This window comes from Trachymyrmex cornetzi, unplaced genomic scaffold, assembly GCF_001594075.2.
Source record: "Trachymyrmex cornetzi isolate Tcor2-1 unplaced genomic scaffold, Tcor1.1 scaffold16, whole genome shotgun sequence".
Classification (NCBI taxonomy): domain Eukaryota; kingdom Metazoa; phylum Arthropoda; class Insecta; order Hymenoptera; family Formicidae; genus Trachymyrmex; species Trachymyrmex cornetzi.
In genome coordinates this window covers 4,777,505-4,800,484 of record NW_017296201.1, presented here as the reverse complement: position 1 = coordinate 4,800,484, position 22,980 = coordinate 4,777,505, and the positions used below count along the sequence as shown (strand labels likewise).

Sequence of the window (22,980 nt, the reverse complement as noted above, 5' to 3'; positions counted from 1 at the left end):
GTTAACTATTGCGAAAATTGCAAAGTGGTAGAGGATTTTTCGACTCAGTTTAGTCCGCTCTATCTACACAAAAGTGATTGGCAAAAAAGGTCGGGCGCCCTGTATATATATATATATATTATATATTTTTTCGCATTATTTTTTGTTTTATTTTATTCATTTTATATATTGCTTGAGAAATATGGTCCATTTTCTTTTTATTCTCTGTACTATCTTATAAGTTAGTCTCTGCGCTTGAAGGGACTTGTCCCAGAGCCTTTAATAAATGACGCTTTCTCTTTCTGTTTCTTTCTTTCTTTTATCCTTTAGATAAATTACATAGTTTATCTAAAGGAACAACCAGCTCTAAGACATATTACCTTATACGTGTATAGATAAAATCTTCCTGATTTCAAGATAAATAATCATAAACACTTTAAGCGCATTCTAAAACTTAAAATTGTGAATTTTTAGCCCCTTTATTAGAGTCAAATAAATCTACACTGCTTGACAGCTCGAGAGGGACGCGTGATTGAAACCGGTGGCTGTGGCTCACCGCAGGCTCGGCGTTAGGCATTCAATGTTGCGGCAGCGTTTCGAAAAACTTTCGGGGCGTCGGCGGTAGAGTCGTTAGCTCGATCTCGTGTTACTGTGGATTTGTACGTCAAAATTCAGCGTTTAGGCCGATCGGCACGTCTCGTTAATTATGCACGTATGCGCGCGTGATGCGTGTCGATCCTGGGAGACGGACCGTCCGCGATCGCAGGGAGGGTTGAAAGTCGGGGTGAATGTGGAAATCAATGTTCGTTTGGCATATTCGCGTTTATTTCGCGACGAGATCGTGTTCCCCTTGATAGTCCGACGCAAAATTTATTTCATGTAGTATAGGCCAAAAATATTCCACTACACAATTGATTACATGAAAATATTCTGCATTTTTATTGGGTATATGAATAAATTCCAACGGTTTTTTTTTGGAAACATATCTATTATAAAAGAAATACACACGTTAAAAGCATTTCGATCAAAGTACTTGCATTTCGAATCTACCATTTTTGCCATTTCATGTAGTACATGGATGCCACGATGAAAGAATGTTTCTCAAAGTGATTTATCGTTCACATCGAAATCGCTATTTTTAATCTTTTAAACCAATCTCTGTAAATTCTTTTCAACACCATATTTCATAAATCTCACAAATTATCCTGGTTGTTTCCGTGACGGTTGTATCGCAATAAATAATAAAGCATGTAATAGCGAATATACATCTTTCAATATTCATTTTTAATGAAACTAAAAATGTAATTAATTGTCTAACTGCAAATTATTACATAGCTTTTGAAATGCAGGTTAATTAATTTTACTATTAAAAAAATAATCGAACGTGAAAATTTAAATATACCATTGTTAGCACTGTCTAAAATTAATGGTAACGTATTTAGACACCTAATATAATAGAAGATAGATATAATATCATTTGTAAGCGTTTTAACAGTATATCTTTATGAAATATTTTATATGGATTTCAAATTCGCAGTGGGGTGAATGACTCAATATTCTTTATTAGCAACAACGCGACGTCTTTGCAGTTTACTTCCTGCGAAGCCCTAAAAAATGCTATTCATTTACGGATAATCCTCAAGAAACCCTTGTTACTTTGTGGTCCGTCGCGAACATTTGTCATACTTACCAATCCCAAATTGGTCCTGTACAACCGGCTAGATAAAAAGTATCACCTTAAGCTCGCAGTTTGTAAACTGCTAGTGATCGTCTATAAAGCTACAACTACGATTAAACTCAGATTAAGCGATGTCGGAAGCATTTACGTACAACACCCAGCATTCACGCTGAAATGTAGAGCACTAACTGAGATGGATGATTGTTAATTGCTAAGTAATGATACGCAATCTTCCGAAATTCCCGGAGATTACATCGTCAATCAAATCACAGTCGGAATTTACCAATGGTTTTGACGTGACTCTATAAACAGAGACACGACTGTATCGAGAATATTCGAGTAGCGCAATAAACATCACATGGTTGGCAAGTCCCTTGTGAAACTTCCAACGCGTCGCTTTCGTAATTAGGTCGTATTCGCGTAAATCACACCGGTACATGCTCTTGTGGTTGAAATCTCTCGTAGTTCCTTTGAGCTTTGAAGCAGAGTAGACATATCGTATGGCTGTGACATTTTATTTAGTTATGACGTACGATGTTAAATCGTATTATAAAAATAGTATGAATGTTTAAATGGATCCTTTTTATAGCTTGCAGTTATTTTACGTTCTTGTTGAAATTATCATTATCGCTTTCTTTTGATATTATTACATGTATGATAAATATTATAAAATATTTCTCAATAAATGAATTTAGGTTGTAATGAATAAGTTAATTAATTAAAATGTCTTTCCGAGCTAACACAAATTATTAACGTTAACTATTCTTTATTAAAATAAATAAACGTGTAAAATATTTATTATGTAGGATAAATTTTATCTCAAAATATTAAACAGGGATAATATGTTCGGTCGAATAATGCGCAACTCAATGCGCGCAATTTAATTTAAAATTGATTTATTGTTAGCCATAGTGGTTGCATAATTCTTCACTGACTGAAGAAAGATGGAGACTCATCTAGATAAGAGGCAACCGCCGTTAACAGCGAGAGCTCTGTTTTAATCCAGATCAACGTCGGCTAATGTCGCCGGAAACGAAGCGCGTCAAATGTACCGCGAGTTATTAACGAGGTTGGCTTCCTTACCGCTAGTTTGTATTTTCGCGTAACGCGGCCTCGAAGGGTTAGCCCTTGTGTTCGTTGAAGTGCGAAGACGCGATAACGCAAAGGGATTACTCTGCGTCTTAATAATGGAGTAACTTTCTAAGAGACGTGAAGAGACTTTTCCACAAATAACGATTCCATCTCGAGTCCCGCAATGCTTTCTATTGAAAAAAAGAGGAATTGGTAGCTTTAGCAAAAATGTTTTAAAATATTAAACTTGTTGTTGTCAATTTATTTATAGTTCAGACTGTGAGATGTATATATTTTTGTACACATTCAAAAAATGTACACAATGTTGCACAGAAAGAATGATTTTGCTGAAGTAATAAAATATTTAACTAGATACAGATCTGAAAATAATGTAGGGCTATAAAAATAATAATAATAATAATAATAATAATAATAAACTTAAGAAAGCAGAATAAGTAATGCAGTAAAAAGTTTTGACATTTTTATAACAATCAGTTTGAACGCCTTACATAATTAATTTGATAGTTTAACAAACATTTATTTTCAGATCTAGGATAAACTTGGATGAGATGGCCATCTTTAAAATGTAAGATACATATTTTAATTTTTGTTATCTTTAATAATGTTATATTGGTATATTTTCTCCATCATACGGATAACACTATTAAAGATAACAAAAATTAAAGTATGTCTTTTTTTGCATTTAAAAGATGACTATATATATATATCTTACATAAGTTTTTACCTTATATCTACTTACATTTTTTAATATTTCAGCAAAAATTTTTTCGTGCGGACAAATGAAATCGCATTCCTCGCTGCGACATAGCTACTGTTAATTAGAAACTATGAAGACGCAAGAGAAGACGCTGCGATTATTAGGTACGCAATTTCGCGTTTCTGCTCGCGTCAAGTTTTATGCGGGTTGAATGGAAAAAATGTTACTCCGCGAGATAGCCTCACCTGACATTTCACGATGCATTGTCCAACCAGACACAAGTGAAACTCAGGAACATGAATTCGTTTTAGACCGCCGTCTGCGACCGATCGTGACGAGCAAGTCTGGAGGTAGGTGGGATTTTAATAAACCGGAAACTCATTGTGTGACTGTTCGAGCGTCGTGCACGCATGAAAGCCGTCAACGAAAGGAGAATGAATGTCGACGAGCGCAATAACGAAGAAGCAGAGAGAAACAAACATGGAGAATTTCAACCTTGAGAGCTGCATTATCATCGTGCTAGTAATTATGACTTAAAAAAGCAGATACATTTCTCTTTCTGTCTGCAAATTTTGACAAATTCACGTGTCATCATAATATTGATGAGAACCGTATTATTAATGCTTAAGCATTGCCTTTTTTTATCAACTCGCTAAATTCTGTGAAGTGGAATTTTACTTTAAAGAGTAAAAATTGAGTTAGTCTTGAAAAAGAGTAGTTCAATTTTCAATCTTCAAGAGTGAGATTTCACTTTTCAGAGTGACATTCTCTTTAAAAGTTTTAAAGGGAATATATTCTTAATCTGCTTATTTAATAATGGATTTTTATTTGTTTGTATAGAGATATAATTTAAAGATGTAGTACATTTGAATTGAGCTTGCAAAATATTTTCAATTGATGAATTTGAAACTAAAACGACTAGTATTAACAAGATTTCCGAGAAATACGTGCAAAAGTCCGTCAGCAACTTGTTAAACAAAAAAGCGGAAAGTTTCGATTTAAAACGTCCCGAGATAGAGAGGGTCGTCGCGTTGAGCTCCGTTTAACAAGAAATAAGGGTGGCCGAGAGCGGTGCTGGTTCTCAGAGAGTCTCTAACGCGACTTAGGAACCAGGACGCTTTCGCCGTGACGGTGGCGCGTCTTTTCCGAAAACTCTTGCCGAGGGGGCTCTGATGTTGCAACGGGTTTGGGGGTAGTCCCAAGGAGGAACTTCTAAAATCAATTAGCAGCCCCTTAGGCAATGGGGTTCCGTTCCCGCGCCCGGAGGACCCTTTCCGTCATAGGATAAGGGGTGATAAGAAGGGGTCGACGTTTATCCCAATAGAGAAACCGACGGAACAATCACGGCGCTACTGCGACTACGCGCGTTTCAGGGGTGAGACCGTGTGTGCGTATGTGCAGGTACCTGCGAGATGGTTGCACCGAATCGACACAACCCTTCCGCACTGTTTGCAGCTTCCCACGGCCTATGGCGCGCCTGATTACCGCAGAGTTACTTAAACTACTTAGGTACTTACTTAGTGCCAGTGATTTTTGAACATTGTGTGGTATGTGATAAATTTATTAGAGAGGATTTAAACGGATTTAAATAAATTTAATATATTAATAGCACTTGTGAGATTGTGCAAGTTTTTTTAATTATATAAAATTGTGATTTAGTTACAGTTTATTACTTTGTATTTTTTGTTGTAAATTTAAAATGAATTAAATCTCCATAGCCTGTTAATTAATAATTGTGAAGATATAAAAGACGCCAGTCTGATGAAATGAATTGTAACTTAATTACAGTTTATTAATTTGCATTTTCTATTACAAGTTTAAAACTTTGAATTTCTATAGCCTGTCATTTAAAAATTGAAAATAAAAGACGCTAATCTGAAGAAACGAATCGTAAAATAATCGACGTTTTGCTGCGTAACGGTTTGATTGTCAGGAAAAATTAATTATCTTTTGCGCCGAGAGAGAGAGCAATTTTCACGGTCGTAAAGTTTCATTATGGAGAATCCGTGCGTTTTATTTCGAGTGCTGTTTAAACTTTTACTCAGAGGGATGCCTCGACAAGACAAGTTTAGGCGATACGTTCAAGCGGACCGACGTTCTTTCTCTAATAGAAGTTTAACGACTCCGTTTAACGTGTGCACTTGAAATGGCATGTCCGACAAAGTCTATCTATTGGCGACATGCCGACAAGATTACGAAATCAAAGTTTCAAGATCGCGAGTTCTGCCCTTGGCGTAGTACTCATTCTAATTGAGCGGCATGAAGGAGGATCTTATGGCTCTTGGATTGTCAAGATCGCAGAAGTTGAAGGAAACGTTGGTCTTGCGAAACTTTGAAATAAGGGTAAGCGATTGTGCAGTAGAAATACGATTTTAAATCAGAATAATACGCGATGTAAATAAAAATATCCGACTAGAGAAATAAATAATAAGAGAAATAATCGTATTTTTGGTCAAAGGATCTTGGTGTTTAATAATATTTATATAAAAATTTTTGCAAATATGTTTTTCAATTTTTTATAAACTACGTGTCAATTTGGTTTGTCGGACTTGAAACGCAATCACAAACTGAAGCTGAAGTACAAATACCTCAAATTAGATTAATCGTCAATTTAATAATAATGCTGATGAGCATCTTGTAAACCCGTAAAAAATTTTATTATTTGAAGATTTATTCTTATCAGTCTTGCTTCTAAAAATTTCTACTTATTCTTATAAAAAATATCTATTTTTAGTTTTAATATAAAATATCTATATTTATGCTTTTATACTCCCCCCTTCTTATATATTATCTTATTTTTAGTATTATAAATTTTCTTGCACAGAGATTCTGCACAGAGATCGGCTAAAGAGGCTTTGTTAGCTGCTCGCGATAGAAGGGCGAGAAGGAAATGCACAGGGGGTAAGAAAGATGAAGCAAGGCCTAAGAAAGGCGGATGATTAGGGACTGTTGGGCCGACCCTTAGTCTGTCTTATTGCTAGTACTCGATTTCTACGACAGAGTTCCTCGTTCAACTTTGAGCGAGTTACGTTCTCTTTGAGCAACCTGCCGGACCCTCTGTGACCCTACAAAGGGGCTACAGATACGACAAAAAGGAACGTAGTCCTTCGGTAGGCGTTTCTGTTCGATCAGGGCGTCTAAAGCACATCGAATCTGTCGAGGGACCCATGGGTCTCTTAAATGAAGGCAAAAGGATTTTCAGATGCTGTGATTCTGACCCTTAAATTGTGAAATCATAGACCCTCGTGTCTTTGTCTCTTTGAACGATAATGTCTCAATCAATATTCGATCGTTAATATTAAGTGTCATGGAAGTTCGCGAATTTTTAAAAATGATGTATTTATGTCGATTTGGTATGATGATGCAAGTTCTTCTTTCCGACCATCAATCGTAATGTAAACCCATATTTCTACTCTTCAAAGAAATCTATCGCCACAATAAAAAAAACCTGATAGAGGAAAAGGTCTGATGATAAATTTCAAGGTTGATGGACTTCTTTATATCTTCTTTTTTCTTTTTGCTGAGCTCAATTCACATCACCCACGTTATTTCGAAGTTTTAGGACTTTCGTTCGTGCTTCATCGCTTTCGCGAAGATACTGAAGGCTCTTTTTTCTCGTCATTGCCAGGTTGCCCTCAGGTGCCGGGGTTAACGTGATGAACGCAGACTAGAAAAAATGATATCCAAAGGAAGAGTGATGAGTACATTTGGGAAATACGTGATGAAGATATCGGATTGTCGCGCGTCATGCTGTTGGAAAGAACGTCGGATAGCCTCGGGTGACTTCGTTCTTACATTTCATTGGAGAACAGTTTGTGAAACTTTAACGTGTTTATCTCGTTGCGTTAGATCGAATCAGATTGCCGTAACGTGAAAATGAGAAGAGTGACTCCCCGAAGACTCCGTGTGCACTTTCGTTCGTCGTCAATCATAGTTAACCCTGTTCATCGATCTTTAGTTCCCTTTATAGCGTTCTTTATGGTCTGACTCATTGTCTAGGTCGGCGAAGAAAGTGGCAGCTTACTCTTCACGAGAACACATTGAAGAAGACAAGGCTACAGTTAATTCGAGGGGATGGTTAAGATGAGTAGCTGCACGAATTGTGAATTTACGATTGTCTTTTTTTTCGATTTAGAGGACGTTCGATGAAAGGAAACAATGTGAGCATTTACTAGCCGCAATGCAAATTTATTCTCGAAGTGTTACGGACAGTTTAGTGACAAGCATTTAGGGATTCTGCAGAGGTATCAACATCGGGACCCTTAACTATTCAAGTCGTAACCCTTCCCAATTGGATTTAATTATGTCATTGTGATCGATCTGTTTGCACAATTTACCCGTTATACTACGTGCTACGATTTAACAATATTCTTCCAGTACAATTGCGTGCATTATCGCAAATACTAATTGTTAAAGTTAATATTTTTCAAACTGTTGTATAGCTGTGGAAAGTTTATAATGGTATACCTGTGACGTGTGTAATCGCAGTATACAATTTTTCTTAGTTTTTAATTACTTTTAGATTTTCTTTTGTTTGTTTATTAGTTAATCACTTCGTGAGCCGTGTTTCAATATACATTGCTATAATATTGAAAATCTATAATGTAGGTAATATGAATTATACACTTTTAGTACTGACAGTATATATCGAAATACATCTTGATGCGCTAAGACTAAGATTTTTGTCTTACACAAACCAAGTAGATCAATTTTATAAGAAACATAAGTTAGATTGTAAATGTAATAAATAATCTCTATGGTTAGATTTATGTGGCAATAGATGCCTAACAATTAAAGTCGAAGATTACATTAATATTACTACATTATAGCGTTAATATTACTCGTATACTAGTTCAATAATTATTAATTTTACGTTAATATTATACATATACTAGTTCATTAATTTTACTGTAAGAATTATGTTTTTAATGAAATAAATCTTATAAAAATTTTACAAAAAAGCTATAATAAATACATATCTATTATCCTTTAAAATATATATATATTATATATATATATATATAGAGAGAGAGAATATTATTTTTAAATAAAATTAATATAATCATACGATGAAATTCTTCCTTTCTATAGAACATGCGAAGTTAAATTCCTTTTAACTAAGGGAATTAATACAATCAGCTGGGCAATTCCCAGTTTGGTACAGATGTATATGTGATAAATTACATAAGAAGTTCTACAGAATAAACATTCCGTTCATAGTTCGAGTTTGGAACACAATAGCTAATACTACTTTCTATTACTATGGTTCTCCCAGACGTTATTACCGAACGAAAGCATTCACCTATTATGCAGGAATATTGATCGGATTATTCTACTAAGCCACATCATTTAAGAGAAACTTACAAATTATTGTCTTCTTGAAAGACGTAAGCATTGCGCAGCAATGAACCGATTAGTTTTCATTATCACATCGAGATTCCTGTTATTAGTCCAGGTCATCTGGCAATTTTCTATACTAAATGCTTGGGATTAACGATCGCGTATTACGCGCTTTACGTGCGAAAAACGAAACGCGTGAACAGTGTTCAGGAATGACCAGGCCGAAAGGCAAATCGCGAAGAGGGCCGACTGCTCCCCGCGGGGCAAATTTCCGATTTATTCAAGCTCGCTCCCAAATACTTGGGAGCCCATAAAGAGAATGAATGGGATTGTGGCGGTCGCCGCAATGCTCAGGGCTGCTTTAGGGGTTCATGAAATACGCGCTCATCGCTTTCTCTCTCTCTCTCTCTCTTCCTTTCTCTCATCTTTCACTTTCTATCTTTCTCTCTATCCCTCCTTTTGGACTTTCCCTGTTCCTTCCTGCCCTCCAACTCACGCGTTTGGTTCTCCCTACACGCTCTTTACCCCCTCTCGGTACTTCGCGAATCGAAACTCCTCTCTGCAGGGTGGCCAGCGGTATTACCATGAATTTACATAGCTTCGCTTCGAACTCCGAACATATTGCGCTGCTTTGATTTATGCGAAACATTTGCTAAATATTCCGGCTTAATCTCGGCCACGCGAAATACCGCTGTGGGAGAACGCGAGCTTGCGTTTGCTCTCGTATAACGATACTGCGCAGCATTTCTTTAGAAGCATGGTAAACAGAACGTAAATAGGCACTTTATAAATGTCGGTTCACGGAGAGAGCTTTCGACCTCACTCAATAGCAAGCGCTTGGAAAACTCACGCGGCGTCGAAGATTTACGGGAAAACAAATCATTTTGGGAGACACCCTGGGATCACCGGCGAAAATATCTATTTCGGCAAACTTTAAGGATTACGCGCGTTGTGATTTATGGTCGCATCGGCTAGGTGCGTACGAGTCACGCGTCATATTTTAATATTTCATGAATAATTTATTAGTCTGATGGAATAAAAATTATATATGGATTTAAAAAGCTCTTTTCACTGTGGAGTCAACATTCATACTGCTCGCTAATATATCAAAATTAAATGTATGTGAATGCATGACAATACAGAGATACATATAGATATGTATGACAATACAGAGATGCATATACGGACCAGCAATATTATCGATGAACGGATAATGTCTAAAACAACGCGAAACATGATTCTCAGTTACGTGGATTCTCATTGACAGTGTTCTCGGATTTCCTCGAACTCACCCTCGAGTCGGCCTACTTCGCACTTAAGGCTTCCTCAACGGTGCCAACGATCGCGGTTTAGCTAAGGGTAGGTGCTTACCCTGAAGCCGGTGAAGTACGTAAAACTACATTGCCTAGCTACAATTACATGACTTAACAACGGTAAATGAATGATAAGCTGTTCTATGAATATACCATCGCTTCGAGTTGCCTATTTGCCTAATGGCGTTATTGCCTGACCAAACGCGTTTCAGCACTACTGTTAACTACAACTTGTGCTAAAAGAACTCCGCATTAATTATATAAAAAATTAAGTCTCGGTGAAATAAGTTAGGTTTCATAAATAATGTAGCTTATAATGTGAGATAAATAAGTCATAAATACAAGGCTCAATTATGGGTAGTTTTTAAGCTATCGAAGATTTGAAATTCGTGCTCACCTTTGATAGCTCAAAAATTATCCATTATTAAGCCTTGTCTATGATATCTTTTGTTTATCACATAAGCTGCATTATATGTGAGATATTAACTCATTTTACCGGAACCCAATTTTCTATATTTTCTTATAATTTTTTCTTATAATTTTCTAATTAGTGCGAGGTCCATTAACGCTTTAAATGTCTTTTCGATATGGCATACTTAGTTTTTTTTAATACTTTTCTATAATTTTTTTATTAATAAAGATACATATAATTGCTTGATACTGTCATGTTCTTTAATTATGTTTCTTAATATTCGGCTTAATGTCTGGTTCGATTGAAAAAAAAATTTACAATATATTCATTCTTATGAAAGTTATATAATCGGTATTCGAATTGTGTTGTATATACACCAGTGTGCTATTTCCATAATAAAACTTTTAAAGGATTAAGTTAAGCAGTTTAATATAACACAGAATTCTCGGAGAAGTTACGCGCACAATCTGTATAATTTTTGTATAATAAGATTAAAAAGAAAATATAAAAGAAAATGTGTAAAGTAACTTACCAGTTGTTTTAACTTGCATACTTTGGCATATCTCTCTGCGAATCGATTTTTCTGCCCCACGCAGTTCTCTCCGTCACTAAGTGCTAGTTGCGTCATTTCTCGATACCTCCGTAGTTATTTCCACTTTTCTGCGAACCGATCGTACCTCATTCCATTCCCTTCGTTGTCCTTCGACCGTTTATCTTTCTCTTTTTCTCTATATCTTTTTTGTTTTGTTTTCCACTTCACATATTCATACGGCGCTCTCTTTTCACAATAAACGCAGACCATTTGCATGCAGAGTTCTCGCGCAAAACTCCCTCCGCAAGCCAAGCATCCCCGTGGACTCCGCCACCCCTTTTGGGGTCTCCGACGCGATAAGCCGCCCCCGGGGATCAGCGATTGTCTCGATTTATATGCAATGCATAGACGTAGATCGTGGTCGCGCTCTCGGTTCTCGCGCACATCGGATGGGACGAGGCATTTACGCATCGATAGATCGATTCTCCCGTCAGACAGTAAATATCACTGATGAGCTGGTCCAGTCAGCGTCGACGGGGATTTCAGGACGCGGAGGAGATTTGGGGTGCTTTTACCCTGCGATTTGTCGAGTGGTAGAAATCCTCTGCCGTTCGACGTCGGATACTTCTCCACGGATTTTCATCCGCCACTTGTTCTTCATTTTTTCAGCAACATTTTGCGTATTTTCTCTTCCTACACGGAAAAGGTGCGTGCTTTGATAACGTCGAAGGTAACTAGCGAGGACAATGACTGGCTTGCTTTAGTCGTTTCAAGGATTCAAATAAAAGTAAATTGGTTTTATTCTTTGGAAGACCGAGTGTTACAAGGATATAACAATTCAACATTATAATGTGCTATAATATAAATTATATTATAGCTATAATGTGCTATGTATATAAATTATTATATCACGTTATACTATACTATTCATTACATGAAGATTAACACTCTTTATGCATCTAAAAGATTAAAAATCAGCTCTTGCGTGAGCTTGTGATGCAGATTTAAAGAGCATGGGCGAAGTTTTTCAGTTATCGGAGTTCGCGTCATTTGATGAAAGTCATCCCTTACAAGTTTGAAACTCTATTAAGAGTAGGGACACGAAGAGCGATGAAAGTTCGAGAGAAAATTTTCATTGGGTGGAGTGGTTAATGGGAAATGGTAATACCGAGCACGATATATATCATTTCCTCCCGTTTGTGCTTGCAGGTATCGTTGTGCGACGATTACAGTCTACCTGTCGACTTTGTGAACAAGAGACGTCCCGCGAGCGCTGCAGCTGCAACGTCCACGGTGCAATGGACGCTACCTAGTCCTACTGTAGAGAATGTAAGTAATTCAACACTGTTATAAAGATTTGAAATTAAATTGCTTATAGCTTATTTTTCAAACATAGAACAATTAAAATACTTGTATAAATAGGTGATTTATTTTAAACTTTTCAAATTTAACAGATTTATACCTAAACCTTACTATCGTGATACGTTATGTGATTCAGTTATGAAACAATGGCACATATATTCAGTACTTTGCATGAAAAATTTAATTAAGAGATTAGACGTGGCGGCAATATATAACTTTAGAATAATGTTTTTACGCAGTGCGACATTATTGCGGTTACGATAAAACTTTATTCACCACAGTCGCGCCTTTATCTGTATTCACAGTTCAATGAATTTTGCGTTAAGCAAACACGCTACCGTTACACGTTCACGCGTCCCCATTGTGGCACGTTCCCAGTCCAAAAAGTTTATCGATATTTTCCTCCCGCGACGTGCAGTGAATCAAAAAAGGTCAGGGGATTACAATATTTCTGCAGGAAAACAAAATCCTTTGTAGAATAACTTTTCCATAATCTGCATATGAAGTATATGTTGTCAATAATCTTGCAAGTTTTGTCTTTATTAAGAAAATATTATAAAAATAAATGTCTTGATTGAATCTAATTAATGAAAAAAATTCATGAAATGTTGTGAAAATAAAGTGTTTATGTTGCATTTAGAGTCAGCATATTATAAGATTTCAAAGTAAACATCCTACACTCACGCAACCCTCGACTGTCTCGTCCTCTGCACATAATACGCGCATGACGTCACTTCCTGCAACTGTGACCCGAGCCGTTTTGTCGGCTAACGATAGTATTGATATTTTCGTAACGCTGACGGCTGGGGAATCAGTCGAAGGGAGAAATATAATTACAGTGGTGACAAAATACCCGCCGGGCACGGTGTAGAGCAAAGGGCATCGTGGGGGCGTTGGATGAAGCGTGTTGGAGAGTGTGAGAGGTGGTAACAACGAAAGGAACGAGAAGCATCGTTGGCTGGGTGGAGAAACCGGTGACTTCCGGCGTTGCTTATAATTGCTCCACCACTCAGTTTTTGGTGTCTGGAGTTGCCTCGAGCTCTTCGCCTAAACGCTTTGACAGTACAGCTTCGCCTTCTGCGGTTCACGAAAATACGCTCGAAATATCGTGTTTTGCGGTTTTCTCACCAAGAAATGGAGCATTATAACACATAAAAGTGAACATATTCTGCAATTTGTGCAATTAATCTTTTAGATTATTTAATTTTATAATTATCAGATTCGCACGTCTGCGAATTAATAATTACGAATAGTTATTTAATAATTTTTTCAGCGACCAGCAAAGAAAACTCATAGATCTTTTAAATTAAAGTTTTTATAAATATCTATAGTTTTTATAAATATCTATGGTTTTTACAAATATAAAATATACTTTTTAAATTTCTGTTTTTGCACTAGGTTTTATGTTTATTTTATATAGTACATTACATATCACGCGCATTATCACTTTTTTTATTCATAACCGTGTTTGATATGTTAATTCGAAAAAATTTAATTCGTTACCGTCAGCTCGGCGTCTGATTACTATACAAATAAACGGAAACGAGGACCGCGCCGCGCGACCGTCGCAAGGGAGTTTATAAAAGAAAGAGAAAGAAATGTCGCAGAGAAGGGACGACACCTGAGTGCGCCGAACAAAAGTTTCCTTCGCTTCGTTGTCACCGACAACCCCCGCGAGCGTCGCAAGGGGGAGTGTGACAAAGACGGAAAGCGGGTGCCACTTGACTCGAGAGGGTGAATCGTTATGAGTCGTGCTCGTAAGCCCTACTTAATACTTTAGCGCTTTATTTTATGCGTGAGATCGAGCACTGGTGTTGCTCGCATTTATCACTATAACAAAGAGCTTGGGGGTGTAAAACTTTAGTAAACGTGTCTTTCGAGAGTTGCAGTTATACATGATTTTGACATTTTGTTCGTTAGTTCACAAACTTCGATTTGCAATTTTCTTGGTTATGTTTCAATCGTGAGAGGCGACCGATTTATTTTTCAATAAACGCAGAGCGTATATTAACAAAATGCCCAGGGGGACTCGTCGTTATTTGTATCAGGTGGAATTCACAAAAGCGATTAACTCACGACGGGGAAAATTACATTGAAAAGTGAACGTAATTAATTCCTGACTAGTTCGGAGGGACGCGTCTTTCTGTAAGAATTCCGGAAAAAATTCACTGCGTGAGGAAAGTGCTCGATGTCAAGCTCTTTGTGCGATGTCCCTCGTCCGAGAGCGAGAGTGATTGATACTCTTGCCGCTAAAAAGCGCTTTTACGTGAGTCTTATCTTGCATCGCTCATTTTTCTTGCCACCTCCGCTTCACCTGACGCCATTATCTGCATACTGTTAATGATGTCTTATATTATTGCGGATACTGTAGAAATACTGACTCGCTCCACACAAAATTAAGAGCGATCGACGTCGCTGATGTAACGTTTCCTCGAGAGTGCCATTCTGTGTAAGGGCGTTATTTATGTTATGAACTATATCGCTAGTCGCCATTAATATAGCTCTTTACAACGCTACGATATTAATATTTATATCTCGGTGAAACTTTTTGATAAGTTGTTTTATTTTTTGTATTTATAATAATTAAATTTAGAGGAACTGTAATTAGTATACATAATTAATAATTAGAGAGAACTAAATCATTAATTTATTTTATGTCTAATGTTTTTCTTTGTTTTATGTCAATAATCCTTCTTTAAAATGCATTATTAACTTTTTTAAATATAATATGCATCAAATTTGAATATATCATCCATTTAAATTATTTAATTCTATCGACATCATCTGACACTAAATGTATCGTAACATACTTGTTGGAATGATAGTCAAAATTTTGAAAAAAAATAAATCTTTTTAGTATAAATCATTTATTAAAATGCCGTTGAATGAATTAAAAATTTGTTTAACATTCCATTAAAATTAGATCTGAAGAAATTAACAAAATACAGTTGGCTGCGTTCGCTTTTTACGATTATACATCGCTTGAAGCATTATTTTGTCTCTTTTGTTTATCCAATATTAAACAAAGACAAGTGACGTTTACAAGTTCTGTCATCGCAAAAGCGAATGCAGATAATGATGAAAGTTTCGTTTTGCCACGTAGACTCATAAATACAATAAAATTACGCGATTAGATCAGCCAATAATTACGCCAAATTATAACGCACTGACCAAGTAATCGGATTAAAACCCTCGATAAATCGGACGGTATTAACAACTGAATATGATAGGGTGTGATGCGCATTATTTGCATTGCATTCAGTGCCATTGCATTCGATGCAATCCTCAAAGTGGTCAAACAGTTTACACACGGAGGGAAATTCGAGCAGCAAGTTGGGACACTGTGTGTGTTTATTATTTGCCATAGCTCTTCTGCCGCCAACGCCGCGACAGCTTTACAGATTTACTTTACCCGCTTAACGAGGCATCGCTTAATCCGCACGTTTTCACTCGCCGAATCGAACGACAATTCGATTTCTTGTCGGCGTTGCACGCCGATAACCCCGCGTAATCGTTTTCGCAACCACCGGCATGGGATTTGGCGAACGCGTTCGCGCTTCGCGGAAAGTCGAGTCAGCCCGTTCGTCATCGGATTTGCAATAACCGAACGAACGACTTCCATAGAGCTTGCGGAATCGCTCCCGTAATTTCCGTATAAACATCTACGAATTTATCCGTTTCACGGAGGAGGGATTGTGCGACGGTAGAGTGAACGAGCTAGGTAAGGTGGCTGGAAGCAATCGACTTCGTCTTCGAAATAGCCCCTGGAGGCATAGCGCTCAACTTTGGCAGGAGAATTCCAATTTTGGGCTCTTTCCATTTAAGGCTACTTGTCTTCCCCACCGTCACTTTCTCGTTCGTCTTACATTGCTGAGATGTCTGCTCGTCTCGCCTTGCTGGGCTTTCTTATGCACCATCTTATTTCTTCTTTTACTGCGCTTCTTTAACTTCGATATAACGTTAAAACAGAGAGAGAGAGAGAGAGAGAGAGAGAGTGAGAGAGAGAGAGAAGAGGAAAGCTTTCATTGATGGGTTCTTTTTTACCCAGTGCTAAAAATCTGCAATTTTCATCATTTGTTACCCGGAAAAGATATATAATCTTTATTTTTATTATCATTACTATCATTCATAATATCGACAGAGCATCGATCGCATAATCGCAGTGGAACCGAACGGCTTCCGCAGGAAATACGAGAAACTCTGCCTCGCTCGTGGTCGATTAAATTCAGTCAAGAGAAATTTATTTCTTCCGTTCGTTCTTTTGGGTTGAGATTGTTAAGACAAATATGACTAGCAATTCGCTTTATATTATAGTCGTACTAAGAAGTATTCCACCTTCAAGCTTAATCTTTATACTAGCAGGATATTAATGTTCATCGTCATCTGGCTGATTATTTGAGCGCTACGGTTAATTCACCGAGACACACGTGCTAGCGGAAATGAATTGTCGTCGCAGTTGTTTTCTCTCGAAATAACGATCATCATTTAGGGGACGGCTGGAAGCGTGTCCCCTCGAGTCCCGGTTAACGTATTACCGCAATTGGCTGCATTCAGGACCAGAAAATGGCATCAAGTTGCCGTGTAAATTCAAGCGTAGCTATCTCTGACGATAATCCTTCTCAAAGATATTCTCTCCTGGGACAAAGTTGAGTATTACCGTGCACGCGAGAACGCCGAGGAAAATGCACCTTGCCAAATTAGTATTGTTACAGTAATTTAGACCAATTTCTCGTTTGATATACCGTCTATCCTATGTCATTACGAGTCATATATTAAGGAAGAGAACTGTATTCTCTAATGGAGGTGCCAGATCGATCGCTATTTCAGACGAGGATGTACATATGGAATCTCTTTCGAGTGGAAATGGAAGGAAACAATTTGTGTTTTGTTTGCAGGCGGAAATCGAGGTTGTGGAACAATACAGCGACCCTAGAGACAGCAAGAGTAAAGCGTACGTGGAACCAGGAGCGGAGTTGTCCTTGCCGACGATTTACAGCAGAGAAAATCGTAACTACTGTCGACCGTACACAGGTGGGTTTTTTTTTTAAATCGACATTGTGACTGAAATAAAGGATTTAATTCTAACTAAATCATATAATAGAGTTGTTGCATATTGGATGGACATATAAATAGCATTCTTCTGTTTTGAGATACAAATAGATGTCGGGAATATTTAATGAGAAGACTATAGCTTTCCACTAAATATAAAGAAAAATTTTAAATATTAAAATTGCACTTTTTTATTTTATATCAACGATCGATATACATATAATTAAATATGATACACTAAAATATTTTTAATTATATTATTATGTAATATCAGATTATTTTTATATGATATAATTAAAAATAATATGATATTACATAATATATAATTAAAAATAATACTAAACATATAGAGTAATAAAATAATAACGATAAATTAATTGCGGTATTCGAAGCATGAGACGTACTTCCGCGGCGTTGAATATTGGTGAAATGTTCGGAATCTACATTGATTGATCACTGACGGTGTGCGATAAGTTCCGGGATAACGCAGTTAAGCGGAAATTCTCATGCTAGGCCGCAAATTAATGTGGCGAGCCGCCGGGTTACGGCCGATACTACGACGTACGAATTATCGAGGTAACAACTCAGTTAGCGTCGGGTAAGAGAGGGAGAAGAACCCCTCGATAATTGAACGGTACGCACAGGTTGGTCGCGAGCGGCTAACGGATTAATCGACGGGGTTGCTCGAAATAGGGGATCGTCTCTTTTTCGCAGTGGATGATATTCGTCGATTCGGTGAGATTGCAAAACTGCCAGATGGGGATTCGTACAGATTAGAAACTCTCGTATCTTCACACGGTCTTGAGCAGCGCGGAAACTTTGAGACGTTAGCGAGAGCTGCGGATTAAATTCTTGCCGTAGTATCTTCACGAAGGAATGCTGTGGGTTGTGATTAACCCTGCACGATTGTTCCGGATGTACGATACGAACCTGATTCGCAACCCTCATCGCGCGTCACCGGGTGTACCCGACACTCGAGTATGCAGATTGCCGTGTAACACTGATCCCGAGTAAACACTGGCGGAATTTACATCCTTACCATATTCATGGGCTTTTAATTCGCAAGTCATTGTGAATGTAGCAAGGATCAACATGAGGCCTGTGCAAAGATTTGCTTCCTTCGGCAGGACAGGGGAAACATATGACCTTTCCCCATTTGTTTTCCTAGTGACACGATAATATTACTAAATGTATTACACGTGCTATTTTGTTCTCTTACGATAGGTTATAGTGATGAATTTCGAAGAAATATTTCCGAGATTATAATGTGTTATTTATTTTTCTCATCTCGTCTCACCTCGACATCTTTAACTATGTTCCAAAATTTACTACCAGTACTGAAAATCTATAGTTTACGTCACGTGCACTATAGATTTTCAGTACTGGCAGTAAATTTTGGAACACAGCCTTTATGATAGTTATAATTATATAATGTGTTGCCTGGTTATATAAATATTTCAAATAAATGAAACGAGATAGTAGATATTCTCGAATGTCTCGAGATTAAATTGGATAAAATCTTGAGAAATGAGAATATCGGCTCATTGAGACGAGAAAATTGTATTAATCATCTGTTTTTATCGAACCTAAATCTCGGTATCAATGTTTTCTCGTCTCGTCTAGCTCTAATGCATCACTACGATAGATATAATCTACTTAGCTTTCTTTGTTATTGATATACTTACCACAAATGTAGGCTTGCGACAGTGCAGGTAACTTGGGACAGCATGTACTTTTGTTAAATTCAAACATGATATCTATTCATGAGTCATTAAAGAAAATTAAAAATTGAAACTTTCTTTAGAAACTCATGAATGGATACCACGATTGAAGTTAACAAAAGTACATGCTGTCCCAAGTCACCTACATTTACGGAATATTTGCTCCATAACGGTTCTTTCGTCGTCTCACGACAAAATCTCCACAGCAAGGCTTTCGACGGAGGCATTATAAGATTAAAAGTAAATTGTCGTCCTTGCCATTCGAGGAATGCCGTTCCTTTCGCGAGAATTGAATCAGCAGTCGCGTCGATGGGGGGTGAATATAAGGGAAGCGCGTGCGCGCGAGGGTGGGCCGAATGGAATTTTCAGACTGGCCGCTTTATAAAAGGGTACCGATGACGCTGAAATGTCTGGACGGTTCGCCGCCCTCCGTTAACTTCCGGTGGTAGCGACGTAGCGTCCCCGTTGTCCGTTACTACAAGTTTAGCTTACTCGCTTGTTGGCACGAACTTTTCGGTCTCGCGGGCTGTCCCCGACGTTACTTGCCATCGACACCACGCGTGGTGCCCCGCCTGCCATAATATGTCGTGTGATATTTAATTAAACTTCCCATCCCTGCACCGCCGAACCACCCGTAGTATCGCCCGCCCGTTTTCATTCCGCTTTCATAGTCCGTAAAGTTTCAAGGGGTATTTCAAATTGTGTGCCTGCTCGCTACCGCATTTTCCAGCGCCATTCCACTTATTAACCGTGTTTCACAGTCAGCCCTCTCGACAGATTTTTCTCGTCTTTCTCTGGAGTACGCACTTCGTCGTGAGACAAATCAAATACGGCACATTGTACTGTTAACGACTTATGGCGAACTAAAAGCAAAAATTTCTTTTGTCTGAATGAGATTATTTTTTTAATGTTTAAAAATATTTACATTTAATCACGTTATGAAGGAAATATGGATGCAATAAATTACTACACTGAGTGTTCCATAATTATTTAATCCAGTAATGGCAATTCTGGAAAATTCATGTATTCTGCCTTCTTTCAATTGATATTAATTAAATTTTGTTTTAAAGAAACCTACCATAATTTTAATTACATTTAATATCACGCGAATGTACGATGTGTCACTAAAAGAACTTTTGGGCTCCTCGTTTGTTCGTGCGACCCCTCTTCAAAGTTACCCTCATTTCAATTACTGGTACCAGGTGACTTGTAGCTCATTCCGCGTCCCCGAGCAGTTAACGCCTGTGCGGGTCCATCGTATGCAAATGTCAATCCGTCCGTCGGTTTGCGTCCGTCGTCCGAGTTGGAGAAGGCGGGCCTGGTGTTCATCAAACGCTGTTCAAAAGCTGCCGTACATATATTTGTTAGCGGAAATTTATATTCGTGTGCAGAATACTGAGTTAGAGCTGCAGACTATTCATTGTAACACTGCTTAATGCAATCCTTTTTCTTCTATATTTGTTTGAATAATCTGCACACGTAAGCTTTAATGATATTTTGTAATATTATAATCTTCCATATTTTCTAAAATAATTAGACTAATACAATTTATATGTGTGATATAAATAAGCGTAATATATATGGTTTTTTCCTTTGTATCTCCAGATCAAAGTAGCCTGACTATACTCTCAGGCCACTCTGATCTTGAATAGCTAGGGTTGCCAATTCCATACTCACACATATGTGAGCTCCTGAGGGGGATTAATTTCATTATCCAACTAAATACAATAAAAACGCGTTCGTAACGATTAAGCATACTCGAAAACATCCAATCTTCACCAGTTTCCATACTTCACGTAAACAACTTGAAAATCTGATCGCTATGAAGATGAATAGTTAACAAGATCCTTCAGTCCTTATGCCTCCGTTGTCATCTAGTCTTTGTTCTCTCTCCCTGTCTCTTTCTCTTTCCATCGCCGTTTCCCTTTCCGCCTTACTTTCGGATACGCCATATCCCTCACTTTCTCGCGTCGTAAACTAGATCATTTACAAACTGTCACCAGCATAATTTTGGCTCGTCCGACGATAAGTACGTGCTTAGATCTGGAGACGAGATCTTATTCCCCGAGCAATTTTGCGAGCTAAATTCGCGCATCGCTATGGCAAGATGGAAAGTTTATCGCATATAGCGGTATCGAGGGACGCGCCGTGCAATATCGGCATGGATGAATTGACGTCAAAGCCTTCAGTTTTACTACACGATTTTTGTCAGAAAAAATCATTTGAAACCTCTGTTAAAAGGATTATTAGATTTTGTCCGAAACTGACTCATTGCGTCCTATTCTCGTTAGCAATATGTACCGGGACACGAATTAACGTCCTAATCATATCATTTCGTTTCGTTTACCGTAAATCCAAATCCCCCGATTGACTGTTTTAGTTTTCTCTTTGGCAATTGGACCTTTCAGTTCATACTGAGAGTGTAGGGTGAATAAAAAGTGGTTAACGAGATTCGTATGTGAATAATGTTTTCAAGTAACTTTTTGATAGGATTACTTTTTTATACTGAAAAAAGAACGCATTGTTTGTAAAAGTTTTCTTTGTTTATTATGAAACGAATGAATAACGTTGTTACCTTAGTCGGTTTTATATCGATGCGAAATTTTAAAAACAACACAGGCAGTTTTGTCACTCGACATATTCGGCAGACTTGGAGGGCAAAGGTCGGTGCTAAGCTACGAAGCCGAACCCTTCGCCAGGAGGGAGCCCTTGAATTCATTTCATGGGCAATTACAATTAGCATTTATGCCACGATTTGCATATCGTTGCGAGACAATTTCGCGCGCGCTTGGCTTAATCTCTGTGTCAGATGCTTTCGCGTCATGCAAGAAACGTTCGTAGCTGCTAAAGATCGCCTATCTTACCGTATAAACTACTGAAATTTCCGGTGAGATCCCGTGACCCTCGAGATAACGCTTAGCACAGCGAGAGAATTCTAACGGTGAGAAGTCGTACTACAATATTCAAAATTGATTTTATAACCATATAGCCCGATCTACAATTGCGTAAACGTAGATGTAAGGTTATGGGAGTATAGTAGTAGCAGTAAACGTTGTACAATATATTAATCTACAATCGAATAAAGATTCAACGAACTTTCATCTTCAAATTGAATATTGTTCACAACACTTTCTCCGTGTTCTATACTCGTAATACAATATATTTGTAATATAATAAACTCGTCAAATAATACATCATAAAATGAACTCAATAAAAGATGAAAAGAACACTTTGCATTTCTTTCCATACATCGAGACAAAAAGGACAATAACAATGTAGACACGTGACAGCACTCTTATTGGTTCATGTTTTACCCAGTCGTAATCGTGAAAGATAAAGTTGAAACCATCTTTTACAACACGCTGTACAACCGGGAATAGCAGGTTAAAACTTCGCTTTACAACATTTTACAACCATTTACAACTACATTTGTAGATCGGGCTTAATATTGCGAAACATCACCTGCTGTAACTTTTTAATTTAACTCCAATTTTCGAAGCAAGTAAATCTCGAGTAAAATTTCTGTAAAGATAGAATCAAGTATCCGTACGTCAAATGATATCACGAGCCTTGATTGTGATCAAAATTGCATGGCACGATTTGAAAACGAATACGAGATTTCTCGTTAACTCGATGAGCCGCCGCACAGTGAGCAGCGGAACGTAAGATTGAATTTGAAGCAAAAGTAAACTCGCGACATGATTAATTCGAAGAGTCCATAAAGGGGTTGAGGTACGCACGATTGGCGAATGCACGAAATCGGCGGGTAGGTTTCGGACACGTTCGAAACCCTCTCGGTTTACCT

The 22,980-nt window shown here is 37.7% G+C and overlaps 1 protein-coding gene across 1 annotated transcript in view; it reads left to right on the top strand.

Annotated features, from left to right (window-relative positions):
• The window catches only part of hwt (SH2 domain-containing adapter heavyweight), an 85,876-nt gene that overhangs the window by 39,493 nt on the left and 23,403 nt on the right, over window positions 1–22,980 (top strand). The window contains exons 3-4 of the mRNA XM_018503568.1: window positions 12,253–12,372; window positions 17,301–17,436. Of these exons, the coding sequence (XP_018359070.1) occupies window positions 12,253–12,372; window positions 17,301–17,436 (256 nt within the window). The remainder of the gene's footprint in view (window positions 1–12,252; window positions 12,373–17,300; window positions 17,437–22,980) is intronic.